The following is a 15819-nucleotide window of genomic DNA, read 5'->3' as shown; positions in this document are numbered from 1 at the left end:
TTAAAGAAGAGTTAATATTCCTTTCAAACTAGTCCGAAAAAATGGAAAAGAAAGCTTCCAAATTTATTCTATGAGCCCAGCATTACCTTAATAACAACACCAGGTAAGATATCACAATAAAAGAGAACTAAAGGCTACCATCTCTGGTAAACATATATACAAAAATCCTCAACAAATAATTAGCAAATTCATTCCAATGATAGTTAAAAAAAAATCCTTCACCATGATCAAGTGGGATTTATTCCTGGGATGCAAAGGTTGTTAAATATTTTCAAAATTAATCAACATAACACATCACATCTACAAGGATAAAAACCATATGATCATTTCAACAGATGCAGAAAAGTGTTTGATAACGTACAATATCTACTGTCATTTGACAACATCCAATATCCATAAAAAGCATCAACAAAACCAGTTAGAAGGCATATACCTCAACATAATAAAGGTCGTACCTGAAAAACCCACAGTTAATATCATACTCAATGGTGAAAAAATGAGAGCTTTTCTTTCAAAATCAAGCACAAGACAAGGATGACCACTCATTACTTTTATTCAATGTAATTATTAGAAGTCCTAAGCACAATAATCAAACAAGAAATAAAAGACATCTAAATTGGTAAGGAAGAAGTAAAACTTCCACTTTTTATAGATGACATGATACTCTATATAAGAAACCCTAAAGATTCTTCCAAAAAAAATGACTAGAATTGATAAATGAATTTACTAAGGTTGCAGGGCACAAACTCAATATACAGAAATCCATTGAATTTCTACATACTAATAATTAAATCACAGAAAGAGAAATTAAGAAAACAGTTGCATTTACAACCGTACCAAAAAGAATAAAATACCTAGGAATAAACCTAAACAAGGAGGTGAAAGACCTGTACTCTGGAAACTATTAAACACTGATGAAGGAAACTGAAGATGACACAAACACATGTAAAGATATTCTATGCTCATGGATTGGAAGAACTGATATTGTTAAAATGTCCATACGATACAAAACAATCTATAAATTTAATGAAATCCCTATTAAAATACCAACAGCATTTTCCACAGAAGTTGATAACATAATCCTAAAATATGTATGAAACCACAAAAGATCCTAAATAGCCAAAGCAATATTGAAAAGAAAAACAAAGTTGGAGGTATCACAATCCCAGATTTCAAGTTATACTAAAAAGCTGTAAAGATCAAAATGGCACAGAACAGACACATAGATCAATATAACAGAATAGAGAGCCTAGAGATAAACCTACAATTATACAGTCAATTAACCTTTGACAGGAAAATGTAATGGGAAAAGACTTGTCTCTTCAACAAATGGTATTGGGAAAACTGGACAGCAACATGCAAAACAATGAAACTAGACCACTTTCTTATACCACACACAAAAATAAACTTGAAATGAAAAGTGAGACCTGAAACCATAAAAATTCTAGATGAGAGTACAGGCAGTAATTTCTCTGACATTGGCCATAGCAACATACTTTTTGCTATGTCTCCTAGGGCAAAGGAAACAAAAGCAAAAATAATAAACTATTGAGACTACATCAAAATAAAAAGCTTCTGCACAACACAGAAAACAATCAACAAAACTAAAAAAACTACTAAATGGAAGAAGATACTTGCAAACAATATATCTGATAAAGGATTAGTATCTGAACATATAAGGAACTTATACAACTCAATACACACAAAAAACAATCCAGTCATACATTTAGGAATATCATATATGCATAATATATCATGGACACATGGATGGTGAGCTTGCGCATGGCCAATCTCAGAAGTTGATGAGGGGAAGGAAGGAAAGAATGGATACCAGAGAGGCTCGGATTGTATCTGTTATGTTTTATTCTCAAATAAATACATGAGCTACCAGATTCAAATATGACAAAGTGTTAAATTGCTAGATCCATTATTATATCCTTTTATGTCCTATCATTTTATTGATTATAAAAAAGAGGGAGGGGTGAAAAGTAGGTTCAGAAATATTAATTCACCTTCCTAAGATCCAGGGCCCTTGCGGGGAGAAACTGGGGACATATAGTCTTGGCTTATTCTTTTTTCCATTAACACTGACAGAGGCTGGCATGTGGCATAGGTGTTGGAGGATAGGCAAGAGTAGGAGGGCTCCTGGAGGGAGTGCCCCACTGGTAGTGGCCTTCTACTAAATGCCGCCATTTATCAGGGTGGCACAGGGCAGCAGCTGGCATCTAGGAGTCTGTTTCAAATGTAAAGAAGCCAAATCCCAGAGAAGCAGAAGCTGTGACCTACGGATACTTGGAGATCTCCTAGTCCAACTGTCTTGGTTTACAAATTCAGAAGCAGAGACCCAGAATGGCTAAGTGGCTCAAAGGTATATAATCAGAGAGTGGCTGACTCCGTATCTAATGCTATGCTAATCATACCAAGTGCTCTAAATTTGGTCAAGAAGTAGCAGAATATTCTGGGGAATGATGATGGTGGTGATGCCAGTGCTGTTGATAATAACAGTGAAAACAAGATGGTGGGGATCCCTGGGTGGCGCAGTGATTTAGCGCCTGCCTTTGGCCCAGGGCGCGATCCTGGAGACCGGGGATCGAATCCCACATCGGGCTCCTGGTGCATGGAGCCTGCTTCTCCCTCTGCCTATGTCTCTGCCTCTCTCTCCCTCTCTCTCTCTCTGTGACTATCATAAATAAATAAAAATTAAAAAAAAAAAACAAGATGGTGGTAGTGCTGATGGTAGCAACGAACTTTGTTTTGAGCCTAATTTAAATTCTCCACATTTACTCAAATACTTTGTAACAATCCCCTTGATTATTCCTCTCAACAACCAAAAAAAAAAAAAAAAAAAAAAAAAAGTTAAGTACAACCATCACCTCCATTTCTGATTAAAGAAGAACGTCTCAGGGTCTCATACTTTATAAATGACAAAGTGGATCCCAACCCAGGCAGTCTGACTTCTAGGCTGGAACCACAGGCTACGCTGAAGACTCAAACATCAGGGGAAGAGGGTAGGGGCAAGTGGGAGCTCAGCCCCATCTCTGTCAGCTTCCACTTACTCTTAGGGTTCCCCCCCACCCTTATTCTAGATGCATAGCGTGGGTGTGGCTGAGAGTTTGACACCATCTGATGCCTCTGCGGATCCTGCGTGGTTTCAAGACAGGTGGAGAGAGCTTGAAACCATAGTAACGTCAGAGTGTGATGGATTGACTCAGGAGTTACCAGACTACACCTGCAGTAATTTCTCCCAAACACAACTTTAGTTTTCCTGTACATAAGGAAAGAGTCCTTCTGTAAACAGGACATTTTGCCCTTCCTCTGATGTGGAAAAACCATTATTTACAGTAAAAAAAAAAAAAAAAAAGTGGTTGAGTCAAGGAATACTGAATAATTTGCTTCACATCAACTAAAGTGAAGGCAATCCATGACATCAGTTTCTCTGGTAACGAGGTGCTACTGGTTAATGGATGGTAATTATATAGGTTATAAGATGGCAAGGTCTAGGACTCTATTGTCTGCACAGAACAAGGAAATGGAGCTTGTTACATGTAGAGGCAGAACTCTAGAAGGGAGTTCTGGAGTCGAGGTACTGAGCTCACATTTCAGCTCTGTCATTCAACTGTGCTTCACCAATACTAGTATTAGGCACTCTGAAATGTAAAAAGAGTGGTCAAGGACTCATGTCAAAATTACTAATCCATCAATATTTTAATGGTCTGCCGAATATCCTCAGGAAAACAAATCAACAATTCCAAGTACATATAAATTTTATATGTGAGAAAACAACAATCTGAAATGCTGTGTTAGGTACATACAGAGAATGCTAACTACTATGTAATTGGTCTTCCAAGTATTAAAATCACATGACTTGCAAAAAAGCATAGTTATTACCCAAAAGTATACACACAGTGCTCAGAAGACTTTCTATCTCAAAGTAAGGTAAATTTTTTAAGGTTTTTAGAGGAAAGTCAGTGAAACAAATCAATCTGATTTATGAAAAGTTAGAATTTCTTGTGTGAGATGTTGAGACTCAAAGAAAAGATCAAAAAAGAACATAGATACTTAGGGTTAAAAAAAAAAACAAGTTACACACATAAGACATCAAAACATTAAAAAAATATATTGAAACAAGGAAATAATCAAGAAGACCTCACCTAATCGGTTTCCCTCAGTTGAATCTAGATACAGGGCCTTAAGAAGGCACATCTGATAGACACCACAAAATGGCAGCCCACAGGTCAAATTGTTTGTAGAAATGTTTGGTTTGGTTTTTGGGTTTGTTGTATTTGCTTGCAGAGCGTTTTTCAAAAATCAAGTTACAAAATCACATTTTGTATTTTTTTTTCAAAACCTAGATTTTTTTGTTTAAAAAAAAAAAAAGTCTAACAATCAGCTGGAGCTCAGTAAATGGTCTCCTCTTCACAGAAGGGTTTCTAGCTATGTCTGGGTGGCCCAGTGATTGAGCCATTGGCCCAGGGCGTGATCCTGGAGTTCTGGGATTGAGTCCCACATTGGGCTCCCTGCGTGGAGCCTTCCTCTCTCTCTCTGCCTCTCTCATTCTGTGTCTTTCATAAATAAATAAGTAAAATCTTAAAAAAAAAAAGGGGGTTCTAGTTTGCCACCTTACCCTACTCATGGACATTATCAGCCTGCTCCCTGTAGACAAGCGAGTTCATAACCCCTTACCTTCAAACAGATCCAAGTGGAGAAAGTGATCAATGGCAAGAAGCAAATGTTTGATTGGGCTTCATTAAAGAGGCTCATTTGTTTCTTAGTTCATTCGTTCACCCATTCATTCAACAGATACATGTGGAGTATCTGAAAAGTGCCAGATACTCCGCTCAAATCAGAATATAAGATTTAGACTTTTTTTTTTTTTACCAAAGTGACATGCCAAAGGATCTTTTTTACCAAAGATCCCCATGTATGTCAACATGCATGGAATAGAGTTGAGGATACAACACTGATGAATTTTAGGAAATCAAATCAAAAATTCTAACAAGTGCTAACAGTTGCACGGGACCCAAAGGAAAGGAAATTTGAAGGTAGGAAGGAGTGGTCGGCATGTAAAACCATGGCTGAGAAGGGAAGTCCAAAGAAGGCAGAAAAGGACTTGCAAGTAGCAAATCCCAGGTGACATTTAAGAGGGCGTTTAGAATAGGCCTATGGAGCCAGGCTGAGCCAGGCTGAGCCTGGAGAAAACAAAAGCAAAGGGCTCAAGAAGGAAATAAATTCCTGGGGGAAGGGTAGGTGGGGGAAGGTTTGTAGGGGAAGATAGGGTAGGGAGGTGGGGGGAGGAGCCAGCAGTGCAGAGGACTGAATGCATATGAGAGATTTGGGCACCAGACAGTTCATGAGAATAGCCATATGCCAGAATGAATTCAACCTAGATGGAATGCCATTAAATTCTGACACCAGACACAATCTGCTAACTTTTCCATGAACTGCATCCTCAGGGTCACTTCTTAGGACACATTCTTCCATTGAAAGGGGTTTTTGCCAAAAAGGCTTTCTTTACTTGGCGCCAAAATCCAGTGGCAATAAGCTACAAAAGCAAACCTGTCCATTTTCAATGATGTTGTATCTTCTGGTGTTCCACTTGTGATCTCAATCAGAAATGCCTGAAAATGTTTCAGGTTCTTTGGAAATGACATTTTTCATACAGGCAGTTAATCTTGGACCAATGGAACCAGGCAGCATTATTCTCTAGAATCCTCTACGTATAATCAAGGGAAAGAAGGATTCAAGTTCAAAGGATGGGTCTGGACACTTTATACTAGAAAGATAATGCTTACTGCATTCTTTTGTGGCAAGTACAGTGAACATGGTATTTCTTTCAACTTCGCCTCTAGAAAAAAAAATCTAATGGCAAATACATACTCATCGGATAAGGATCAAATGAACAAAGGAGAAGAAAAACAAGTGAAATGCATTGAATTCTGAATTTTCATAAGGTAATGTGGTGTACGTAAGATGACTTAGCAGGATCTCTCATTTCTGTAGCTGTGAAAGGGTAAGAAAGAAAAAAAGCTGCTATCTGTGGCTTAAAAATTAAAACCTGCTAAATGGTATCTTGATAATAATTTTAAACAAAATGCCTATAATGTAATTTTTAAATGAAAGTATAATGGAAGCAAAACTCCCTGTTCCAAATATTTTAGGGATAAATTATATCCTATTGCTGCTCCTCCATAGCAGACACTGGGCCATCTGGAATGTCATACAAATATAAATGTTTACTGGTTATTTCTGATTCAAGTATGTGTATATATATATATATATTTCTGATTCTGTACATACACACAGCACTGAGTTTTGAAAGTCTCATCTATTTATACACTGATAATAGAGATGTGCTGGTTATTGGAAAACAAGAAGAGAATGCTCAAAGAGATCTGTCCTATTTGTCATGCGTCCTGCAATATGTATAGTACAAAATCAATTTTGGGTTTTTTGTCCATAGTAGGTAGGAAGTGATCCCAAATGCTTGTTTCTCGAGCATCTACTTGCTTTACAAGTAGAAGAATTTCAGGGACCTTACAGAACGTCTCTCTGGGACCAGCCTTTGGAGCCCATCCACCAGGAATCTTCTCGTACGTGACCTCCACCTCTAACAGCGGCAATGACAACCACCACCCAGATGTGAGGCCCAGCAAGCCTCCACTGCCTTCTGATCCTTGGTTTGTACCATCAGTCCAGGGATTTCCAAACTCTTAACCAGTCATCTTCCTAGGATTCAGAGCAAAACTGCCACACAAGGTAAGCTTAGCTTAGGGGAGACTCTTTCCCCTCTCTTTTAGAGTCTTCATAGAGATTGTGGACAAGAAGAATAAAGCTGAGAAATTACCCATTAATATAAAAATAATGTGACACAAGTTAATTGATTAATCCTGAGCTTATATAAAGGCATTACGAGCCCACCTGGAAATAAATAAAAATGACCATCAAGGGTCTGGGTCCAGGATTAGGAGAAACCGCAAATATACAGCCTGTTTTGCTAGGAGCTCAATATGTGAGACGGGAATTTATGCAGTGCTCAGCAAGAACTATAACATGTGATCTACTCACCCCTGCAAGGCTTTCTCTCCAAACCAGTCTCCTTTCCCTAAAGTTCTAAGAAAGACCGGGTCTTCATTGGGTGAGTCTTCCCGAGTGACATTCACCTACAAAGAGAAACAATGAAAGTCTGACATGCACTGCACATGCTGATTGATCAAATCAACTAATTGGTTGATTGGTCATGTTATTTCCACTTCATGTTTCTTCTTTTAAAATTACTCCTATGAAGACCGTGAGTACATTACCACTGACAGGACCAAGAAGAGTATCACACGTTTCCATACAAACCATAAGAAATGCCCTCCAGTTATTGTTATGCTGTTTCAAGCTGTTTTCAAGAAGTAATAAATTATTCAGAAATTCGAATTTCACTTAGTCCTCCTTCCGACCTCCTATGAAGCAAGCGCTATAATGAATTAAATGAGCATCCCTCCAGTCTTCTTTAATGTGTTTATATGTTTGACTTTTTAAAAATATATGAATAGCCTAATACAGTATGTATCATTCTGCAATTCACATTTTTTTCCTCTCAACATTGTTTTATTACTTATCCATCCTTTTCACAGATAAATCTAGTTCATCCATTTTAATGACTCAATGCCTTCTTCCACGTTTATTCATCCACTTCCTTATAGATGGACGTTTAAATTGTTTACATGCTTTGGAATTGTTCCAGTGAACATCTTTCTATGCACCTCGCATGTATGGCCCTGTTGTTCTTCTAAGACATGCCTGTCTCTTTTCCCAAAGAATCTAACCTCTGTTCCGAGGCCATTCACATGGTCATGAAGCCTCCTCACAGGTCTCTAACCCCTGGCAGTCCTTAAGGTCTACAAGCTTCATTGAGAAGAATTTCAGTTTTAAAGGATCTATGAATTTTATATATATGTCTTTTCTTTTTTCCACCATAACAGTACACTCTTCAAAGAAGTGGGTATACCTTTGACATTCTCTACAATTTATAATAAGCACCTAATAAAGAGCTAGAAGTTGCTTCAACAGGAAAGCTTTACTATCCAAACAAGGTATTTGGGCCCATATAGGACTTTTGACTTGGATGACAATCCATGGAAGGAAAAGAATAATGTTTTTGTTGCATGAATGAAGACATAAATGCAATAAGTTGTACCTTTGTGTTAATTCACTTCCCCTTCAAGTTCTACTAATATTCATAATGCTGGCTATGTTTTGTCTAGAATGGTTAAATAGTTAAAACTCACCTACCTAGAAAATGTAATGAAGTAGAAAAAAACTAATTTCTGAAGACAATGCAAGACACTAAGCACATTTAAGAATACTATGCTTCAGGTTTCTGTATTTAGAGAATGGATGACAAGGACCACAATTTTTATAAGTATTAAGAATGTACATGCAAGGTGGAGAGAATTCAATTATTATTCTCCACTGATCCATTTGGTTACTTTTCCACACTGTGTTTCAAGACCATGGGGATGCAGTTTTTAACCCTCTTACACCAAGCTGTATCATAAACATGCTCATTTGCATGCTGATGAGGCTTTTTAGATGTGGACAGACAGACACTATCCCACTGATTCTCAAACTTCGGAGTATGGGGTCTTATTTAAAATAAAGGCTACTGAACTTCTTACTAGACACATCTCCTGAGGCTAGGGAAACAAAAGCAAAAATGAACTACTGGGATTTCATCAGGATAAGGAATTTCTGCTCAGTAAAGGAAACAACACAACAAAAGGCAATCTTTGGGATGGGAGAAGATATTTGCAAATGACTTATCTGGTAAAGGGTTAGTGTCTAAAATATATTTAAAAACTGAGGCAAAAAAAAAAAAACTGATGCAACTCAACACCCCAAAACCCAAATAATCCAGTTAAAACATGGACAGAAGACATGAACAGATTTCCAAAGAAGACATCCAGTTGGCCAACAGACACATGAAAAGATGTTCAACATCACTCCTCATCAGAGAGATACAGATCAAAACTACAGTGAGATATCACCTCACACCTGTCAGAATGGCTAAAATCAACAACACAAGAAACAGCAGATGTTGACAAGGATGTGGAGAAAAAGGAACCATCATGCACTGTTGGTGGGAATGCAAAGTGTTGCAGCCACTGTGGAGAACAGTTCTAGAAAACAGAATCCTCTGTAGGTTCCTCAGAAAGTTAAAAATAGAACTACTCTACCATCCAGTAATTGCACTACTAGGTATTTACCCCAAGTATACAAAAATACTAATTCAGAGGGATAAAATGTGTCCCAATATTTATAGCACCATTATCAACAATAGCCAAATTAAGGAAACAGCCCAGATATCTACTGACTAACAATTGGATAAAGAAGACACGGTATACATATATACCGGAATATTACATACATAATGGAATATTACATATATAATGGAATATTACTCAGCCATCGAAATGAATGGAACCTTGCCATTTGCAACTATGTGGCTGGAACTAGAGAGTACAATGCTAAGCGAAATCAGTCAGAGAAAGACAAATACCACATGATTTCACTCAGGTGGAATTTAAGAAACGAAACTGATGACTAAAGGAAGGGAAAAAGAGAGGCAAACCATAAAACAGACTCCTAATAGTAGAGAACAAACTGAGCGTTGCTGGAGGGGAGGTGGGTAGGTGATGGATTAAATGGTGATGGGGATGAAAGAGCACATTTGTTGGCATAAGCTTATTTGTAAGTGATGGATCACTAAACCCTACATGTGAAACTAACATTACACTGTATGCTAACTACCTGGAATTTAAATAAAAACTTGGGGGCAGCCTGGGTGGCTCAGCGGTTTAGTGCTGCCTTCAGTCCAGGGCCTGATTCCGGAGACCCAGGATCGGGTCCCACGTCAGGCTCCCTGCATGGAGCTTGCTTTTTTCCCTCTGCTTGTGTCTCTGCCTCTCTATTGCTCTCTCCCTCTCTCTGTCTTTCACAAATAAATAAAATCTTAAAAAAAAAAAAAAACTTGGAAGAAGGGGCACATGGGTGGCTTAGTGGTCAAGCCTCTGCCTTTGGCTAAAGGTGTGATCCCAGGGTGCTGTGACTGAGTCCCACATCAGGCTCCACACAGGGAGTGTGCTTCTTTCTCTGCCTGTGTCTCTGCCTCCCTGTGTCTCTTATGAATAAATAAAAATTTTAAAAATCCGAAAAAAATGGAAGAAAAAAAAATAAAGGCTACTGGAACCTTATTCTTGAAGTTCTAACTTAATGGGCCTTGAAAATCTGTATTTCAAAAGATTAATATAGATGATTCAGATGCAAATGTTCTAGAGACCAAACTGTGATACACATCAATTCATTGTTTTATTTCTGGGTCTCAGTTTTCTCATCTGTTACTATGAGGTACAACCCAACGAAATTATTTGTCAGCCCTTGCTACTAAAAAAAAAAAAAAAAAGGCATGAACTAAAGTGAACTATACCATGAGATCATCAATTCACAATTAGATATAAGGATACATTACACAATTACACATTTGCCATTTGATTGAGAACAACAACAAAAATGTTTAGAAATTCCAAATGGCAGACGCATGCAAGGCATGGGGAGATTTCAGTGGCTTTGGAAATATGCTTTACAAAGATGTTACTGAAACGCACTAACAGAGCCATAAAAAGTGGGTCACCTATCAAATAGACCACTTTCTGCTGATGCGACAAGTGTGAAGGAAAACCTATGCGGATAATCCATATATGTGAAAAGATAAGCAGTTCAAAGAGCAAGAATAAAAGCTTTCCTTTAAGACTGTAATTTCCACACTATTTCTCTGTACAAATAATGAACCATTCTAAATATGCACAGACACCAGGCATGGGCATTTGCATCTTTAAGTCTAAAAAAAATGTCAGGGTAGAGAAAGCCACATACACAGAGATAGCTTCTGTGACCTCGGCCTATATTGCTTATTCTCCTCCCTGAAATTACAATGTGCTTTAGGATCCACATTGCTATGGGAAAGAACCAGATCTGGAGCCTTAAAGATAATACTGGGCCTGTTCAAACCCGTTATCTCATCACCTTGTCCAAAAAAAAACGGGAGGGCTTGCGTATATGTGTATGAATTAAAAGAGAAAAATCTATGAAAAGCAGACTCTTAATAGTAAGTGCTCGGGGCACCAGGGTGGCTCACCCAGTTGAGTGTTTGACTCTTGGTTTCCAGGTCATGATCTCAGGGTCCTGGGACTGAGCCCCTTGTAGGGCTCCAGGCTCAGCAGTGAGTCTGCTTGAGATCCTCCCCCTCCTCTGCCCTTCCCCCTCCCTCATGCTATCTTTTGAAAAAAAAAGTACTCAAAAAATTGGTTACTTTTCTCATATTTCCCCCTTCTCCTACTTCTCTCACCTATTTCAGAAATTCAAGCATTTGATTGTAAAATAAATATCCCCTATCACTACTACCACTCTCTCATTGTTGGTATAAAATGCTATTTAGAGCATAAACTTCTTATCCTTCTAGACAGAAGAGAGTATGTATTCTAACGTTCTTTTTACTTGCCTATACATTAACTTTTTTCTACAAGACATACGTGTAGTCTCATAATTTGAGTTTTTAAGACCATTTTAACTATAATTTTAAAAATTAAGAATCAAAATAAAAATTAGATACTTTTATATATTTTTTAAGATTGATTGATTGATGATAGACATGGAGGGAGGGAGGGAGGGAGAGAGAGAGAGAGAGAGAGAGAGAGAGAGAGAGAATGAGAGGGGCAGACACACAGGAGGAGGGAGAAGCAGGCTCCATACCAGGAGCCCGATGTGGGACTCGATCCCAGGACTCCAGGATTGAGCCCTGGGCCAAAGACGGCGCTAAACCACCAAGCCACCCAGGGATCCCCTAAAAATTAGATACTTTTAAAGCAGTATAAAGATCTTTGATATCAAAGTCTTCACTAAACAAGATCAATGTGCACAACCAACATGTTTAAACAAAAACAATTCAAAAAGAAAACAAAATGTGTAGTATGAATTTGGCAGGTTTTATAAACAAAGCAACACTTATTATTAAGAAAGAAAGAAAAAGAAAGAAAGAAAGAAAGAAAGAAAGAAAGAAAGAAAGAAAGCAAGCAAGCCTGGAATTCACAGATTAATAGGGAAGACTCAATTAGACAATGAGGGTCTCTGAGGTCATCATTTTCCTTCCTTTGTGACTAATAGAGGAGCCCCAGTTCTCACACCGCAGTTCTCCTTTCAAACAACGTTCTGCACATATCACTTAAAAATTAGTCCTGTTACTTGCAAATCAAAATGCCTCTTAAAGCAGAATGAGGACACTTTAGGAACTATATCTGGTAATCTGGGATATATGCTGGGTTGGAATTTTTTTTTTTTTTCCTCCTGAGCTTGAAGCTTACCTACATTCTCTGAGTCATGAGTATACATCAGTTTGGCCAGATTTAGGATTCCTAGGAGTCTGACTTGACAACTGAACCCTCTGTGTAACACGGGGGTAAATTAGTGTACCTCTCCACGTGGGCCGTCCTAACTCACTCTCCCGACATGTCTGTGGTGAACCGGATGTTTATGATCCCTGTTCTACTGTTTGCAATTAATGCAGGTGCCTGCATGCACTTGCATCTCGTTCTGTGCACATATACCACACATTTGCCTGGTTTTGACCATCATAAAAAGAGCAACACGCCACACATGTTCTGCAACTTGCTTCTTTTGATCCAACTCTTCCATGTTACTATACGTATCTGTAGTTCATTTCTTCTCTTTGCATGTTATCCCATTATATGAATATATTTGATATGGATTTATGGATTTTACATATTATATATCCTATTACTTCTTCTAGAGATGTAAACGTGTTCCTTCCAGGTTTACATGTATAATTACTCTTCTATCCTTTTTTTTCATATTTTTCTTGACTTAGGACAATGGTTGGGAAGTCTAGTTCCACAATGAACAGAAATGGTGATAATGTGCCCCTTGATCTTGTTCTTGAACTAAAAGGAAGGGCTTTTCATGTTTCAATCTTATGTACCATATACAAATAAAATTTCCCTAACTTTCATGCCCGACACATACCAAATAATGCATTAAGCCCATTTCTTCACCAACATGCTTACTTATACTTGCTAATTCTAAGCAAAACTATGTGGTTCTAAATAGTATATAATGGACAAAAACTTCTGAATCCCATTTTTTTTCTAACAGTGTACAAGGTATGTTCAACAGAATCAGAAAATCAAAATGTATTTGAATTATTATTGGAACTCTGAAATTTTGCTGGCCAATCCTCTTCAATTTTGTTTGGTTCAATTTATTTATGGAGAGAGTACATTTTTTTTTAAATTTATTTATGCAGAGAGTACATTTTTTGATGTAACACAGCTACCGGGACATATGAATACAGTTTTATCAAAGACATTTTTCATTGCTCTGTTGTGAATTCCTTGATGTTCATTATTAGGGGAAGGGAATGCCAAGTTTCCTAGCAACTGGAAACTCAGTTTCCATAGGAGGCAACACTGGGTCCTTTAAACATCACTGAAAGCATTCTGCTCAAGTTTTAGAAAAATCAGTTTGTGTAGGTTTATTGGGGGAAAAATAAGTATTTCAGAGTTTCTCTTTGTGTGGCTGTGCTTCACAGGAGAACAAAAACAGTTTTACACTTAAATAAGTGTCTTGAACTTGGGAAATCCATTTGTGACTCTAACCTCTTGTGTGTCTTACAACGTGCTCTAAGGAAAAGCCAGTTCAGGGGAAGCAAGGAAATCATCTTTGCCAGGGTTATTCTTTATCATTGCTTAAATGCATACGAAAACCTTTTTTTTTTTATTTAAATTCAATTTGCCAACATATAGTATAACATCCAGTGCTCATCCCAACAAGTGCCCTTCTCAGTGCCCGTCACCCCGTCACCCCATCCCCCTGCCCACCTTTCCTTCCACAACCCTTTATTTGTTGAAAACAAATTTATTTTTTATTTTTTATTTATTCATGATAGTCACACAGAGAGAGAGAGAGAGTCAGAGACACAGGCAGAGGGAGAAGCAGGCTCCATGCACCGGGAGCCCGATGTGGGATTCGATCCCAGGTCTCCAGGATCGCGCCCTGGGCCAAAGGCAGGCGCTAAACCACTGTGCCACCCAGGGATCCCTGTTTGTTGAAAACAAATTTGTATCTGCATTCCTAAAGCAAAACACACAGATTCAGAAAATTTCAGTTTCACAACTTATTTGCCTGCTTACTTAACGGCACTTCTACTTTTCTCTCCTCCCACCGGGACTTAAGTATATTCATTTCTTGCTTCTTAGGATTTAAAATACTGATTCCAATACGTGTGTAACAGAAGATACTAATATATCATCATTAATTAGCATATAATGAATATAATTAAAAATCATAGCCGCTAAGTTACATGACATGAAAAACTAGTCTTGGATTTTTTTTTTTTTTAACCAGCCATAGGTATTTCCATTTTGGATGTGTCAAAGTCTGACATATTTTTACTACTTCTCTCCCAGAACCCCCATGGTGCTCTGAAACAGTGCCAGAGGAATGGGTTCCCGTGGTGCATTTCCTCACTAGTTCTATTTATACCTATTACAAAACTCATAAAGCAGCACCCCTAATGCCCCTATTTGCAACTGAATATGGTTATAAACAGCAGCTTCTTTTAGGTAGTGCTTGAAATGTGCAGCAATAGGGTAATCACAGAAGTGTGTCAGAAATTCATCTTCAACGAATAAAGGTATCATTCCATGAAAGCAAAAGATTAGCAGTGTCATAAGAAAAAAATAAATTCAGATTGTCGGGACAAAAAATGTCCCCCGTGACCCATTGAATCATTTATATCCATGAGGATTTTCCATTTCCCCTGATTCTTTAGTAAATGTTAAAAAAAATAAAATAGCAAATGGTAAAGCTCCAACGATTTAAACATAAACCACAGAATGTTAAGATTCCTTAGCCTCTGACACTGGAAAATTCAAAATACAGTTTTAAGTGTAACTGTGGTCAGACATGCCATTTCTTGATATTTTTAAGATGCTGGTGCCTGACATTTTTCATTATCCCAGGCTTTCCACTATCAGTCCAGAGAACAGGTATGATACGAGCACAAATGATGCTGTCTTCACTTCAGTGTGACTGATCATCAGTGTAAACACTGACACATTCTCGATTCAGAATCAGTCCAGAGAGGATTACAGAAAATGTGATCCAACAAGATTTATAATCTTTCACATCTCCTGACCACTGTGGCTCTGTACATCTCTCTTTCCTTATTTAGTATGAGCCATAAGTCCCAGAGTCAGTTGTATTTGCTAAATTAGAACAGACTTACCTACGTTTTTAAAAAACTGTTTAACATTTTTATTTACTTTCTAAGTAAGCTCTACGCCTAACATGAAGCTTGAATTTATGACTCTGAGAATAAGAGTCACATGCTCTACTGTTGGAGCTAGCCAGGTGCCCCTAAACTTACATTTTAAAGTAACAATTATAAAAATGACAAGTTGTATATAAATCCCTTTTCACCAGCATTCTCTTTCCTGTCACCTAACATGCTTCATACATACAAATTCCTCTTAAGGATCTCTTATGATGAAGCAAAGTAAGTTTCAATCATTGGCTGCAAGACAAGGACACTTAAATGCAAAAATGATTAGGGCTTCACTGTTGAAAGAAATATAAGGTATTTTTTAGACTATCAGAGCATTCATCTATGTAAGTTCCCATTTACCAGTTCACTTATTTTATCACTTTGTTTTTAAATATAATTAAAATATATTTGAAAATTTAAATATAATTAAATAT

At 37.6% G+C, this 15819-nt stretch overlaps 1 protein-coding gene across 4 annotated transcripts in view; it reads right to left on the bottom strand.

The window, feature by feature from the left end:
* PRKG1 (protein kinase cGMP-dependent 1) overlaps positions 1-15819 on the bottom strand; it is a 1197536-nt gene that overhangs the window by 203357 nt on the left and 978360 nt on the right. For all 4 annotated transcript variants that reach the window (XM_055322712.1, XM_055322713.1, XM_055322711.1 and 1 more), the window contains exon 7: positions 7066-7160. In XM_055322712.1, the coding sequence (XP_055178687.1) occupies positions 7066-7160 (95 nt within the window). The remainder of the gene's footprint in view (positions 1-7065; positions 7161-15819) is intronic.

The sequence above is a fragment of the Nyctereutes procyonoides genome, unplaced genomic scaffold, assembly GCF_905146905.1.
Source record: "Nyctereutes procyonoides isolate TBG_1078 unplaced genomic scaffold, NYPRO_anot_genome, whole genome shotgun sequence".
Lineage (NCBI taxonomy): Eukaryota > Metazoa > Chordata > Mammalia > Carnivora > Canidae > Nyctereutes > Nyctereutes procyonoides.
This window is presented reverse-complemented; position numbering and strand designations above follow the sequence as displayed.